This window comes from Lissotriton helveticus, chromosome 5_1 (genome assembly GCF_964261635.1).
Source record: "Lissotriton helveticus chromosome 5_1, aLisHel1.1, whole genome shotgun sequence".
Taxonomy (NCBI): domain Eukaryota; kingdom Metazoa; phylum Chordata; class Amphibia; order Caudata; family Salamandridae; genus Lissotriton; species Lissotriton helveticus.
Window position 1 is genome coordinate 1,693,388,117 of NC_136065.1, and position 15,571 is coordinate 1,693,403,687.

At 46.8% G+C, this 15,571-nt stretch overlaps 1 protein-coding gene across 2 annotated transcripts in view; it reads right to left on the minus strand.

Moving 5' to 3' along the window:
* The window catches only part of LOC144755743 (dehydrogenase/reductase SDR family member 1-like), a 183,262-nt gene that overhangs the window by 50,494 nt on the left and 117,197 nt on the right, over positions 1-15,571 (minus strand). For both annotated transcript variants that reach the window (XM_078644949.1, XM_078644948.1), the window contains exon 6: positions 7,836-7,979. In XM_078644949.1, coding sequence (XP_078501075.1) covers positions 7,836-7,979 — 144 coding nt within the window. The remainder of the gene's footprint in view (positions 1-7,835; positions 7,980-15,571) is intronic.

Sequence of the window (15,571 nt, forward strand, 5' to 3'; positions counted from 1 at the left end):
CTCAATCTCCCTTTGCAGTTACCTACCCTGCATCAAAACAGATTAAAATTCAATAAGCAGGAAGTCAACACCACGCTAGGCCCTTCTGTTTATTCTAGTGCCAAGGCACCTTAATTTTATTCACTAATAACTGAAAGTCACTCAATACCCTCCGACATATGCCTGACCATTCTGGCCCAATAAACATGAAATCTCCAATGACTGAATCTCTAAAACCTAACCAGACTTCACCAAGGACGCACGTTACAAGAAAGTACTGAATATATCTAAAATGGAACAGGAGATGGAGCTACTTATGGTCAACACCTTGTAAAAAATTAAGGCCACATCAAATTGCATTCCCAAAAAGGAAGAAAGCCTTTGAGTGAACCAGCATGATGAGAACTTAACATGATGCTGACTTTATATTACATTTTGCTAACTCCACCTAGTCCTAATGGAAGACCTGGAGATATGGCTAGAGGTCCTGGGAGTTTTGCAGACATAGATCTAATAGAGGATAGGACTCCCTTGCATGAGCAATATTTGGGTTGCATCCCTCATTGAGCAATCTATTGGAGACACTCCAAATGTACATAGGATATTCTGTATTCATCCCCCTGAGAGAATGGGACGTCATAATGGGGGGCATTCTTTCATGGAGAGAGGAGATATGTTATGTAATACATGTTTTGCAGTATAAATGAATTACACAGGTGACGCTCAGGCTTCATATGCACGTATCAATAAGACAAAGAAACCGCAACTTTCTATAATTGGTACTTGTGAGTTTGTTTTTATTTTTTTACCATGTTCACCAACTTAATGGCATCATCAACCAAAACATATTGAACTGAAGCATCCTCCAGTGCCATGAAGTAACTCAATGAATTGCCTTTCAATCTAGACACATGGACTATTAAGTAGAATTCTGCCCCCTTCTTCTTGGAAATCACCCCTAAAGAACAAGTTACTTACCTTCGGTAACGGCTTATCTAGTAAAGACTATATCTATCTACAAATTTCTTAGCTTTTGAATTTCCTCAGGCAACAGACAGGGTCCGGAAGATTTTTCGTGAGCAGTACTGCTGCGCGCTGGTAGGTGGAAATGATCAGCTCCGCGTCCGTTGTTGGCATCATCTGCGCCGGAAGTGACGTTGCAGTACATTTATAGGCACCACCCAGACGCACTGATGTCAGTTACTTTTCACGACTTTCCATGCCAGAAGCGTGAAGCCATGAAGAACACTGACCCCTGATGTGTCAGAACTATGGCCCTGACCCTAGTAATCAGATTGCAGAGAGGGGAGCATGGGTGGGTCAGTAAGAAATCTGCGGCTAAATATAGTCTCTACCAGATAAGGCATTACCGAAGGTAATTAACTTGTCATCTGATAAAGACTTCTAGCCACAGATTCCTTACCTTTTGAATAGATACCCAAGCAACACCATCCCCGGAGGAGGGCCTGCAAACTAATTTCAAATGAGAAAGTCCTGCAGGACTAAACAGGCAAAGTGCACATCCCTGTGGTCCGGACTGTCTAGGCAGTAGTGTTTGGCAAATGTGTGCAGGGAAGCCCATGTTGCTGCCTGACAGATATCCTGGACCGGAACTCTACGAGCTAACGCAGTGGTTGCAGCTTTAGCTCTGGCGGAATGCGCTTGCAAGCCCTCAGGAGGTTGTTTCCTGGCCAGTGCATAACAGATTTTGATTCAGAGCATGATCCATCTGGAAATGGTCCACTTCTGCCCTGCCCGACCTTTCCTTGCACCAACATACCCCACGAAGAGTTGGTTGTACACCCGGAACTCGTGTGTGTGGTCAAGGTAGCATGACAACGCTCTGTTTGGGTCTAGACAGTGGAGTCGCTCCTATTCTTTAGAGCATAAAATGTAGGCAAGGTGACTGGCATATGTGAAAAGGGGTGACCACTTTTTGTAGAAATGGGAACCTTGTGCAAAGCACTACTTTGTCAGATAGACTAAGAGGTAAGACGGCTTAGATGATAAGGCCTGCAGCTCACTCACTCTACCAGCAAATGTAATTGCCACACGGAAGCCTATTTTCAGTGTGAGAAGCCTGAGGGAACAATTATGTAGAAGCTCTAAAAGAGCGCACATCAAAAAAGCCAAAATCAACTTAAGGTCCCACTGAGGCATAATGAATGGGCACGGTGAACTGAAAGTGCTTGTGGCCTACCATGGACCTTTGAGGAACCTATGTACAATAGGCGACTTGAACAAGAGTGTTCATCAGCCAACTGCAAGAAAGCAGAAATGGCCAATAGATAGCCCTAAAGAGTGCCCAGAGCAAAGCTCTGCTGGGCAAGAGAAAGAATGAAAAGCAGAGCAAAGAGGGGCAGAAATTGGAATAACTGATTTTTCTGCACACCATGCCACAATTTGTTGTCAAAGGCAGGCGTACACCATCTTGGTGGATAGGCCCCTGGCTGCTAAGATGACATTACAGACTTTGGGAGGAAAGTCAAAAGCCATCAACTGTTGCCGCTCGATCTCCACGCAAGAAGGCAAAGAGTGGATAGGCTTGGGTGAAGAACCCTCCCCTGCTGCTGCAACAGAAAATCTTCCCGGAGGGGCAGCCGTATCGGAATATCAATGGCCATGCTCAAAAATACCAAACTCTCCATGCCCTGTCTGGAGCTACAAGGATGACTTGGGCCCGGTTGTTCCTGATCTTCTTGAGAGTTGTGACCAGGAGTGGTATGGGCGGAAAGGCGTACAGGAAGTCTGAACTCCACTCAAGACGAAAAGCATCTCTGAGCGAGAGCCATCTTGGAAATTTCAGCACACAAAACTGCTGACCTTGCTCACTCTCCAGGTGGAGATGCCATTTGTGATCCGCTTGTTTACTCTGGCATTCAGAGAACCCACCAGGTGTTGAACCACCAGGGATTTGCCCTGCTGTTCCAGCCATGTCTAGAGGAGCAGGGCCTCTTGACAAAGGGTCCATGACCCCACCCGACCTGTTTGTTGAAGTACCACATGGTGATGGTTTTGTCTGTGAATACTTGTACCAGCCGTCCCCTGATGGAGGGAGAAAAGCTTTCAATGCCAGTCGGATCGCACAAAGTTCCAGCAGGTTGATGTGGAGTCTGGATTCTACTGGAGACCAGAGTTCTCTGATCTCCATCTCTCCCAGATGGCCGGCACATCCCAGGTGTGACACATTTGCCACTATTGTGAGATCTGCTTGGGGAAGGAAGAGAGCCCTCTGATGCAATTGTGATTTGTTAGCCACCACTGTAGATTGTTCGCAGTTCCCTCCGAGAGGTGGACTTGGTTGGAGAGATTCCCCATATGCTGTGCCCACTGGAACTTCAGCTCCCACTGCATAGCTCGCATATGCTATCTGGCAGGTGTCACCAGCAGGATGCAGGATGCCATGAGGCCCAGCAGCCTCAGAGTCAATCTCACTCAAACCCAGGATAGAGGCTGAAATATCTGTAGCATAGCCTATGTATCCTAGACTTGCCACTCAAGGGAATAAGACCAAAACTGTACTGTGTCCAGAACAGGTCAGATGAAAGGGAGAATCTGACAGGGAGTCAGGTGTGACTTTGGCACATTGATGGTGAACACCGAGTACAGAAGGTTCGCCGCAGTCTGGAGGTGGGAGACGACAGCCTGGGGCAAGCCCGCCTTCAGCAGCCAGTCATCAAGGTAGGGAAAGACTGGCACCCCTGACCTATGCAGATAAGCTACAACCATCGCCACCACCCTGGTGAATACTAGTGGGGCACTGTTGAGGCCAAAAGAGAGCACAGTGGACTGAAAGTGCTTGTGGCCTACCGTAAACCGCAAATAGCGCGGGTGGGCAGGCAGGACGGGTATAGGAAAATACACTACAATCCAGTCTCCTGGGTCTAGGACAGATGAGATCTGAGCCAACATGAGCATTTTAAATTTCTCCTTTTTGAGGAAGAGATTGAGAGTTCCGAGATCGAGGATAGGATGAAGGCCCTTGTTCTTTTTGGGAACCAGAAAGTAGCAGGAATAACAACCACAGACGACTTCTGGCACCAGAACCCTCTCTATGGGTTGCTTTGTCAAGAGAGCTGGGACCTCTTTGTGGAGAACATATAGATGATTCTCTGTTGTGAGATGGTGGCATGGGGAATGGGTAGTCTTGAAGGGGAGAAGTTGCCCCTTCAGACAATATGCAAAACCCACCTGTCTGATGTTATGGACTGCCAGTGGGGTATGTGATGGCGATTCCTGACGCTAACGGGGTGCCCATGGTGGTAAAGGGGCAGACTAGGAGGGTTTGAAATGATTGCAGCAGGCTGACCAGACCGCTGACCACCTGACCCACCTGTGGGGACCGTGCGCTCGTCCACACAGAGGCTGGGAAGCATGTGCGGTGGCTGGGCGGGAATTTGCATGGCTGGAAGCCCCTTCCGTAGCCATGAAAGGAGCTAAAAGCAGATTGGGGTGGACGTCGGGCCACAGAGAAGCCTATGGACCTGGCCTTAGTATGAGAATCCTTACAAAACTCAAGCACTGAATCTACCTTGTCTCGGACAAGACAGGTGCCATTGAAGGCCATATCCATAAGGAAAGCTTGGAAATCCTCCTAAAAGCCAGTCATCCTCAGGAAGCCGTGGCGCCTATGGGCCATTACCATGGAGGTCGCTCTGCAAAAGCGAGTCAGTCGTGTCAAGTCCACATCGAATAGTAAACTTTTCTGCATCTCTCCCATTGGTGACAGCTTGGGAGAGTACAGCCCGGGTCTCCTTTGGGACCTGTGGCAGCACTTGTGCAACAGAATCCCACAAAATGTGGGAATAACAGCCCAAAAGACATGCAGTGTTCAAGGACCACAATGCCATGCTGGTAGAAGAAAACCTCTTCTCCCCAAATGAATCCAGCCTCTTGAATTCCCTATCCGTGGAGCAGTAGGAAAAGCGCCTTGGGAGGTGGAGGCTTAGACCACCAAGTTCTCAGGGGTAGGGTGTTGTGTGAGGAAGTTTTGGTCCCCAGGTGCATGGCGATGGCTGCGGGCAATCGTCCTATTCACAGGAGCCCCTCTGCTGGGTTTGGAACAGGTACAAGGGGTGGGCGGAGTTCGCGGTGTAGCACTACGTGGAATTCCCTTGAGTTGCATAAAAACTCTGTGGAATTCCGCAGAGTTCGGCTAAGCCCTAATGGCAGCATGCAGACCTGCCAGGATCCCTTGATGCCTCTCAGATACAATGACGTCCATCTGCTTTAACGTTCGGTGTGAGGAATATTAACTTTCATGTGTTGAACACAGCAGGGAGTCAGGCACAACGACAGCAGATTAGCAAATTAGGGGTGGTGCCGGTGCAGTAATTTGTTATTTGATCCTGACCAGAGCGTGCCCCCAGTGTGCTTCAGGGATACAAATGGGGGCTTTCTTCTTCGATTAGGTCATGCACTGGGCCCTTCGGAGAGCACAAGAGATCAAACACCGGGGCACCGTGCGTGGAGAACATATAGGTAGCATCACTAGTGGTCCAACCTGCCCCAGGTGCATCTGAAAGGACCCTAGCTGTCACTGTCTGCAAAGCAGGCCAGCTTCTGTTTGGCCTCAATCGATTTAGATCCGGTGTTACACACATGTTTTGCTGCAGTATTTTTATTAATAGTGTTGTAACTAGCCGCAACTTTACAGGGGACAGGTGGCGCACAGTGCGTTTGTCAGAGAGGGTCCCCCCATTCCCATGACCCCCACAGTACACGACTTACCTTTCCTTCACCCAGCCTCTCAGACGATCTCTGTGCTGTTCTGCATGCCAGACCTCTCGCCAGGTATTCGGCTTGATTCATGTTCCTTTTCAAGTTTCAAAATTACCTTATGTGCCCCGGAGATGGAATATTGTCTCTGCCTGGGATTTGGTGTTCCCCAAATGTCTGTTAACCCCATTGCATGGGTAAACTGCGCCAGCTGTGTGCCTCGCCCGTAGGAATGCTAGATGTCCCAGATCTATCCATCTCTGGTGTAATAACATTGTTGAAGTCCCCTTCGATTATATGCACTGGGGAATCTGATTCCATAGGTATTGTGGCTATATTGTCTAAAGCATTCTTTCGCAGCATCGGTGGAGCGTACACACTCAACGTTCTGTCTAAGCGCCCCCCACCGCTGCTGAACACCTACATACCTGCTGTCAGGGTCAACCTAGTAATGGCGTCTTTGGAACGGTATGTTCTTCTGGATTACTATTGTGACACCTCTGGACCCTGAGGTGTATCCTGCATGTGCAAATGTATTGTGTTGGAATCTCCGCAAAAACTTACACTCCATACATTGCAGGTGCTTTACCTAAAGAAGGACTACGTCTGGGTTGAGTCCATGGATATATTGTAGTGATAGACCTTTTTTGACTTTATTCTCTAAACCGTTTACATTTCATGTTAGAGCTTTGTACTCCCCCTTATCTTCCCTTCCTGTTTGCACCATTCTTGCGTGTTTGTATTCCTTCTAATGGTCAGCCTGCATCTTTAATTATATACTCTACTCTTGCAAGTGGCATTCCCCACCCAAGCCCTTTGTAACATTTTATCTTGCTTCCCTTCCCACCTCTCGCCCCTCAACGCCCCATTTGCGCATGTAGATAACAAACAACATAACTGCTCACATGTGGTCATGCCGAGAGGTCTGTAGTACTCCTTTCTGGATACTTAATTTTTGTATCTACAATGATACATTCCATGACCTTGGTCTACTACAACGGCGTGAGCAGGCCATAACGGCTGTCGCTACCCCACCACTAATTTGCTTGGAGGACCAACAAGGCTCAACCATCGAAGGGTGTTTTAATACACCAGAGTGTACAACATCATGTCAAACGCGCCCGACGTCCCTCACAATGTTAGCACGAGCCTGAACTACTCTAATCTGCCAGCCCACAAGAGAAATATAAAGCTAGACCCTTAATGAAACTAGCCCTGTAGCCCCCCTCCTCGATCCTCAACCTGGACCAATGCCTATCTACCACTTTCCCCCCCGCAGTTCCCAGTATAACCCTCTCTATCTGTCTCCTCCGTACACGTGTTGTATTTCTTCGTTAACCACTCTGTAAATAAATCTGGAGTTCTTTGATTCGATTACCAACCGAAGACACCAGATATTTTACAGGGATAATGTGTTTCCAGTTCCTGGCCCACAAGGCACTTCACTGATAAAAGGTGCACTTCTTACCTGCCCCTCGCTGTCAGTGTAAGTGTCAATTGACTGGAGTCCACATCCTGTGTTTTCTTTGCTTCCTTGAATGAAGAAACTCAAAGCTCTACATCTATCATCCTACAACTTATTGTGAGGCTCCTTCAAATCTCGTTTTGATTATCAATGCAGAAGTTGCGGGTACCAGCTAGTGGAAAACAGCCTTACTCTTCACAAATGTCAGATGTAGGCTGTTGCAAGGTGCTCCAGAATATGCCCATTTGTCATTTAGTTTAAACAGCTTTGTCAGTCTGCCAACCCGCAGGCGGTATGGAGTGGGGATAATGGACGGAGAGTGGCCTACATGGACTATAGGGAACTTGCCATACATCACAAGAGGGTAGAGTCTACTTCACGGAAAGTGGAGCTTGGCTCTCTCTTTTTACTAAAATTAGTTTTTTTACATAGAGGGCAACGTGTTACTGTTACCTGATTAAATGGTATTCAAAAGTAAGCAAGACATTGCACTACTCATTCCTAAAAGGAGAGTACTTAAACTCTCCTTTAATCTAGTCCACAGGATTTTATGCTTTCACTTAAATGAAACAGACCTTGTCCGAAAAGCATGAGGGTTTTACTCAACCCTGCAAGAGAAGAAGTACAATCCCTCCAGCCGGATAAAGGATGCTCTTCCTTGTAGGTAGCTCACCATTTCTGCCGCTGGACCAGATGTGTCACCGTTGGCCATCTGCTCTTCGACGGTTTCTGTCAGTACAGCTCCTGGCCACAGTGAGATATACTTCACGTTGTGCTTCTTTAATTCTATGGCACAGTCTGTCGCCATCCGGTCACACTACAGGAAAGAGACAAGTGAAATTTGGCAAATCACCCAAAGCATGATGGTGATACAATCGCATGCAACAATCAGAAGTGTGGTGGTATAGTGAGTTGCGGGAGTTCAGTGAGGAATGATTGGTTGCAAAAAAATGGAATGTAGACTATTCTTCAACGTTATGATTGTCCATTATCTCACACTATGGGTCTTATTACGATGTCGGTCAGAGTTGCCTCCAAACGACACCATCTCGGACTCGGGACCGACTGACCTCCAGTCCGCGCTTTCGACCGTCTGATTATGATGCGACCGAACACTGTTCGGTTCCATACTCACTTTTGTCTATGGGAGCATGTGTCATGACCGTAAACCATCCGTAATACATGCCCTATAGAGAAATAAGGTGTGTGTAAACCCTGCACCTTGTGGCGAGCACCCCATGGTACCTGTCACACAGTACAGGTTTTTACAGGGGGGGACCCTAGGTACCCCCTCGACCAGTGGCGGCTCCTCGAGGTAGTACTGTGGGGCGGTGAGGCGGGGGAGCGGCAAGGTGGGGTGTAGTAAACTCCGGAATGCGGCGAACGGAGTTGTGTATATAAATAAATAAATAAAACAACTTACATTGCGATAAATAAATAAATAAATTGAATTACATTACGTGGGCTGCAACATCAAATCGGGTATGCAGCGTGCAATATAATTTGTTTTATTTATTTATTTACTCAACTCCGTTTGGCCACATTTCGGAGGATGGATACATATTTGTGTGGCGGGATTTGGCGGCCTCCGGCTCTGTTCCACTTCGAAAGAGCCTGACCCCCCCCCCTCTTTACTGGCATACGCGCCTGCATTCCTCCGGGGGCCCCCTACCTGTTCCTCCGGGGGCCCCCTACCCACGCTCCCTGCCCAGGGCCGCCATGAGCCTAGAGCCGCCCCTGCCCCCACCCCACGATGTCCACTCCAAAAGGTGCACTCATCAACGTTCACAACATTAATGTTAACTACAACCCATAACTATTTTTCATGTCAGAGACTTGGCTCATTAGCACCAACCATCTCAGATATCCTCGGTTTAGGATGTAATATAAATTCCTAGAACATGAGACCAACTGTGGACGAGTGGTTGTAGTCATCTTCTAATCTCATATCATGTGTACAGAAATGAAGGACCTGCAAATCCTCTGCATAGCTGAATATAAATGTGGCACTTTCCCTACATCCCCATTTAGCTGTATGGTCATATATCATCCCCAAAGAAACTGATAAAATCCTGCAGACATATGGGTATGTCGCAATCCAATAATGTTGGCATGCACTAAATGCTGATTTCTGTGGGACAATATTTGGGCTGCCAATCTCCTCAATGCCAATACACAAGGAGTAGCAGATGGTGGGGACAAATAAGTTTCCTCAGTTGGTGAACATCCGGCCCACAACTATTTACCTCACAACAACAATGTTCAAATATAAATGTCAATATTTTTCACAAAATATTCATCCTTTATCTCTAAAAATAGTTTGTAAGCTACAGAAAAACTGTCTAAGCTAAAGCAACTATAAAAAAAAATGCCTGTCACTTTCATGATTTGTTTCTTCAGTGAGTTGCGCCTAATTTGGCTCGCAGTGCTTACATCCGGGGCAGTCATTCTACCTCAGTTCTTTTTTCAGACCATCAGGAGGAACCTGGAAATTCTAGTTTTGATTCTTTTAGTTTTTCCTTGCATTTTCTTGCTCTCCTGGCTGACAGTTCCTGAACTTCATTTTCATGATTTTAAATGAGTATTATTTCTTTGGTATTTCCCCCCTCAGTGAATAACCAGTGCTAGGCTGGATTCACCTTCACAGTTGCTGAATTCAAGAAGTGAGGAGCAGGTTCGTCTGTGCAGAGGGAGGTTGTTCCATGCTTTAGAAGCGAACTAGAAGGCCTGACCGCTGGAACGGGTTTTCCATATGCGTGTGATGTGTGAAAATAGGAGTACGGAGGAGCGGAGGTGTATGAGATTTGTGAAAGCAGTTGTGATTGAGGTATGCTGGGCCAGTGTTATGTAGTGCCTTGAAAGTGTGGGTGACTAGTTTGAATTTTGATTTTTTTTTTTTATCTATATACCATTTTATACAGCACGAACATGACCTGTGAGCGTATTAGTGCTCTTTACAGATGGTTGGAACAAAAAAGAAAACAAGAAGGCAAACAACAAAAAATCCTGGGAGGTAAAAACTGTCTAGGTTCACAAACTGAGGAAGGTAGTATCTCTAGGACAGGTCCACAGGACATTGCGCATGGTCCGACAGTCTAGTAATAGTCATGGGAGTAGATCAAAGGTCAAGGTGATCGGGGAAAAAAAAAACAAGAAAGCGAGCAACAATTTAATTAAGAGAGGTACAAACTGTGTAAGTTCACAAATCAAGGTGGGCAAGGTTTCTAGGGCAAGTAGACTGGATAATAAGCAAGGTCTGACAGTCTGGTAGTAATCTAGTAGCAATCAAGGGTATATATATCATGAGTCAAATTGTAGGTCTTAGGGCCCACACTTGTTCATAATTAGCAATTTATCTTCTTTTTTAAAGATGCAGTTGAAGGGAATCAGTCTGATTTCAAAGATGGTAGGGAACTCCAAATTCTTGGAGCAATCCCTGAGAAGGATCTGTTGCAAGTTTTTTTTTATTGGAATTTCTGGGTTTTCAGTACCAAAGTGCTGATGAGTAGACATGGACGGCTGATCTGAAGTGGTCTTGAGGAAGGAAGGGTTTTAATTACCTTAAAATGTTTATTGGTAGTTCGCTCCTTTGATGGTGGTACTAATGTGCTTCTGGATGTTCAGGTTCTTGTCAAGTGTTATTCCCAGAGATCTTGTGGAGTCAATAATGCGTGGAGAGCAGGTAAGCGCAGTTAGATGATTCACCTATCGCTATAAGGCGATTAGGAGGAATTCTGTTTTAATGCCATTAAGTTTGAGGTGGTTGTGGGATAGCCAATTTTAGGTTTCTAGTAAAATTGTGTCGTAGGACCTAATATCTTCAGGGGAAGACATTTTCAAGTACAGTTGGATGGCATCCGTACACATGTGGTAATGAGTGTTGGGGGAGTTCAGGATTTGATGAAAAGGTTGAAGAGGGTAGGTGGATGTGGCCGGTGTGCATTGGACGGGGGCCGGTTAAACTTTATTCTTTGAGCTCTGTTGTGGAGAAATGTAGTGAACCAGTTTCGTACGGATCATGAGAGCCCCATCCTCCATTCAAGTAAGTCTAGGAGACTGTTATGTTTAACCGTATTGAAGGCAGATGATAAGTCTAGGAGGATTGGAGGGCAGGATTCGTTCCGATCCAACATTTTTAGCAAGTCATTCACTATGTGCATGAGAGCCAATTTAGTGCTATGGCCTTGCTAGAAGCTGATTTGGAAAGCGTAAAGAAGTTGGAAATGTTCAATACGGTTGCAAAGTTGGACCTGAACTAATTTTTTTTTTTCAAAGTAACCTGAACTAATTTTTTAATGAATTGTTGGAACAGGGCAGATGTTGTTTAGGTCTGAGCTATCTGCAGTAGGTTTTTTCAGAATAGGGGTTACCTGTCCTACATTCTAGGAAGTCTAGGTTTGTACCTTGCTGAAGTGAGGTGTTTACTATCTTAGTCCAAAGTGGGAGTAAGGAGGATTTGATCTTCCTGAAAATATTAAATGGTAACAGGTTGTTGAAATGGTTTGAGGGTTTAAGCGCTTTCAGGATGTTGGGAATGTCGTTTTCGCTGAAAGTGGGGGCCCCCTCGGCACTGCACTGTGGCTGGAGAGCTCCTGATTGAGCCCGGAGGGGGCCCCTCTAAGTACCGTGCAGGGAGGCCCCCTCACTTTTCGTTACGCCAGTGTTTGAATGTATTCCAGGAGGTGTTGTTTTTGGGTGTGTGCCCTGAGGGACTTGTAGCTCAGCTATTAATGAGTGAGGGAGTGCTTATTTGTGTATGGGAAGCGAGTGGAGAGGTTGAGAGTGATTATGGCCATCGAATTATGAATGGTCTGCAACCTTCTGGAGAGTTTTTTGTTGATCCCGGTAAATACGGTGTTCTTGTAGTCCAGCTTGCTTGTGAAAAAGGCATGCATGACAGTTTTCTAGAAGCTGATTGGGAGCCCTTTGAAAATCCCTCTCAGGATCTACAGGGTAAGGAAGCATGAGGCGGTGACAGTATTGACTTTGGAGGTCATGTTGAGTTTGTCCTTGAAGATGATCCCAAAGTTCTTGGGGTTGTCGGTCCTAGCTCTGTTGACCACCAGGTGGAGTCTCACTGTCAAGGGCTCTTCCCGAAGATCCCAATTTTGTTCTGCTCTGTGTTCAGCTTCAGACAGCTGGTCTTCATGCAGTGGGCGATTTCAGTCATGCAGATATTAAACTTGATCCGGTAATGGTTGTGTTGTCCATGAGGGAGAGAATGAGTTGCGTGTCGTCGGCATAGGTGAGAACTTTAATGTTGCAAGAGCGGATGATGCTGCCTTGAAGGGATGATGTATGCATTAAAGAGGGTTGGGCTCGGGGAGGATCCATGTGATCTCCACCGATGAGGTTGCGGGATCCGAGTACCGGGTTCTTACAGTCAAAAAGGAGCACATCCATCAGTGAGGGGGTCCATGGATTCCAAAGAAGTGTAGACATTGGATTAGGCTGGGGAGGGAGACCGAGTTAAACGCTGCAAAGAGCTTCAGGAGGGTGAGGACTGCCATGTCTCCTCCTCTGTACAGAGTCATGCAGACGCCATCCATAGGGGTGATGCTGGTCAGTTTACTGTGTTATTGTTGGGTTGAAACCAGACTGAATGGTGTAGAGGAATTGGTGGTTGTTGAGGTATTCGATGAGGCGCCTGTTGATAACTTGCAAAGTATTGTAGCAGGGGGATTAGTCTGTAGTTGACGATTCTTGAAGGGTCCACGGATGGTTTCTTCAGCAATGTGTGGACAGTTTCATGTTTCCAAGCATCTGGGAAGGTAGCAGAAGAGATGGAGGCATTCAGTGTAAGCATGACGCTGATGGGTTACAGTCCTATGGAATAGTTGTATGTCGGAACAACGAGTTCCTCTACCCCGCATACCAGCACCACGTGTTCTCTATAACGACTGCGTCTTAACCACAAATTGCTTTACCACGCATGCCTTTACCACAAATGTTTGTGGTAAAGGCTTGCATGGTAAACAGGTATGCGGGCTAAGGTTACTACCCTTCCCCCTCCCACTCCCCCTAAATACAACCCCATCCTCCCCTAATCCTTACAAATTACCCCATCTCCCTCCCTGAGCCCTAAAAACAACCCCTTTAAAAATACCCCAAACCCCCCTGAAAATTTCCACAAACCCCCTCCACCCTTGAACACTACCACGAAACCCCACTGCTAAAAATTACCCGAAGCCCCCTCTCCCTAAAAACTACCCTGAACCCCCACCATTAAAAACTATCCCGAAGTCCCAACTCCCCTAAAAACTACCAGATTTATCCTGCACCCTTGAAAACTACCCCAAACCCCCATCCCTGAAAACTACCCCGAACCCTTGAAAACTACCCCAAACCCCCATCCCTGAAAACTACCCCAAACCTGAACCCTGAAAACGACCCCGAACCACCACACCCACTAAAAACTACCCTGAACCTCCCACCGCTGAAAACTAGCCCGATCCCCCACCTCCCTTAAAAACTACCCCTGAATTACCCTGGAACCCTACCACCCCTTAAAACTAGTCTGAACCCCCACCATCCCTTAAAACTAGCCTGAACCACCACCACCCCTGAAAACTACCCTGAAAATGTCCCCAATCTCCCCACCCATAAAAACGTCCCCAATCCCACCCCCCCCCCAAAAACTACCCAGAACCCTCCCCCACCCGTGAAAACTACCCTGAAACCCCACACCCACTAAAAACTACCCGGAGCCCCCTCCACTGCTAAAAAGGACCCCAAATCACCCCACCCCTAAAAACTACCCAAACCCCCCACCCTTTAAAAATACTCCGAAACCTCATCTCCCCTAAAAACTATTCCAAACCCCCACCCCTATAAACTACATTGAACCCCCACCCCTAAAAATGAGCCCAAACCCCCAACCCCCCTGAAAACTACCCTGAAACCCTACTTACCTGTCCATGTCCGCTTTCCGACGCTCTTCTCTCCCGCCCTTCCCAAACACTAGAACGACTTTGCCTGAACCACGCACAGGCGTGATTAAGGCAAAGACGTTGTTCGGCTTGCAAGCTTCCAGAACTCGTGGCTCTGGCCTCGTTGTTCCGGATGCTTCCCCTCTGGAATAGGTGTGATTGGGGCAGGGGTCTTATGGGGCCCCTCAGTTGATGGACTTCAGAGTGGCAGCAGTTTCTTCTGGGATGATGATAGGCAAAGTGGTTAGCATTGGTTCTTTAAATACAATCAAGAGGTATTTGGCAAGGTCTGTCGGATCTGGCTGTGGGTTGGAATTGCTATTAATAGCAATGCATTTTGTTGCTGAAGGACTATTAGAGATTGTTGCTAAGGTCCTGTGAGGGGATGACAGAATGGGAGGCAGCCTCTGGTGAGGTGAAACCTTATACAATGGTGAAGATTTCTTTGTTTCTGTTGGTGCTGGCATTGATGCGATCCACCAGAGTTATGAGTTTGGTGGTCCGGATCATTTGGTGGCAGTGTTTCAAGGGGGATTTGAACATGCTCCTGGCTGCATTGTCCTGACTCATCCTCCATTTGGGCTCCTGTTGTTTCCAATGTCATTTTATTACTCTGAATTCCTCCATGTACCAACTTGCCTGGAGTCTAGATCTTGTTAAATTGCTGTGTTTGAGGGGTGCCAAAAAGTTGGCAATCCAATTGTTGAAATTCCTGATGGCTTTGGGGAGGCTGTTGCTGCTATCAAGTCTGAGGATATTGAGAGTGGTGTTCTAGTCCTCATCAGTGATGCTGATCCATGTTATGCAGGCTGGTCTGGCGGTGGTGTGTTTGTGTTAGCATGAGATGGGGATGCTAAACTTGATTAGGACGTGATCTGTCCAGAAGACTGGTGTGGGCTCGTTGACTTTGATGTTGTTGAAAGTTGTAAAAATAGGGTCCAGGCGGTGTACACCAATGTGGGTGGGTCCCTTTACTCATCAGATGAGGCCCAGGCTTTCAAGGTCTTCGATGAGTGCTTTTGATTTGGGGTCAGTGTGGTCTTCCAGGTGCAAGTTCAGATCTCTGAGTACAATGTAAGTGGTGAGACGAAGTCTGTGATAGTGTGTTGGTGAAGTTTGTGTGCGGCCCCGGTGATCTGTGGATGAGAATGGCACTTAGGTTGAAGTTAACTGAGATGTGGAGCTTAAACAACAGATGTTCCATGTTCGGGGATAAAGTGACCATCGAAGTGGTGCCGCTGATGACGTTCTTGTGAATGATGCCAAATCTGCCTACGGGCTTATGAAGCCATCTTGAGTCCCCTTGCTTGAATCTTCCTTTAAAACAGCTTTGGCTGGAGACCAGTGCTGTCACTTCCAGTGCTAATGAAAGCGGTATATTGGTCTGAAAAATCACATCTTTAGGGCTTACTACTTTATTCCCATAACTCATTTTTTCACTGTATAATTGATAAGCTTTGAATAAGTCAGAATTGAGCGT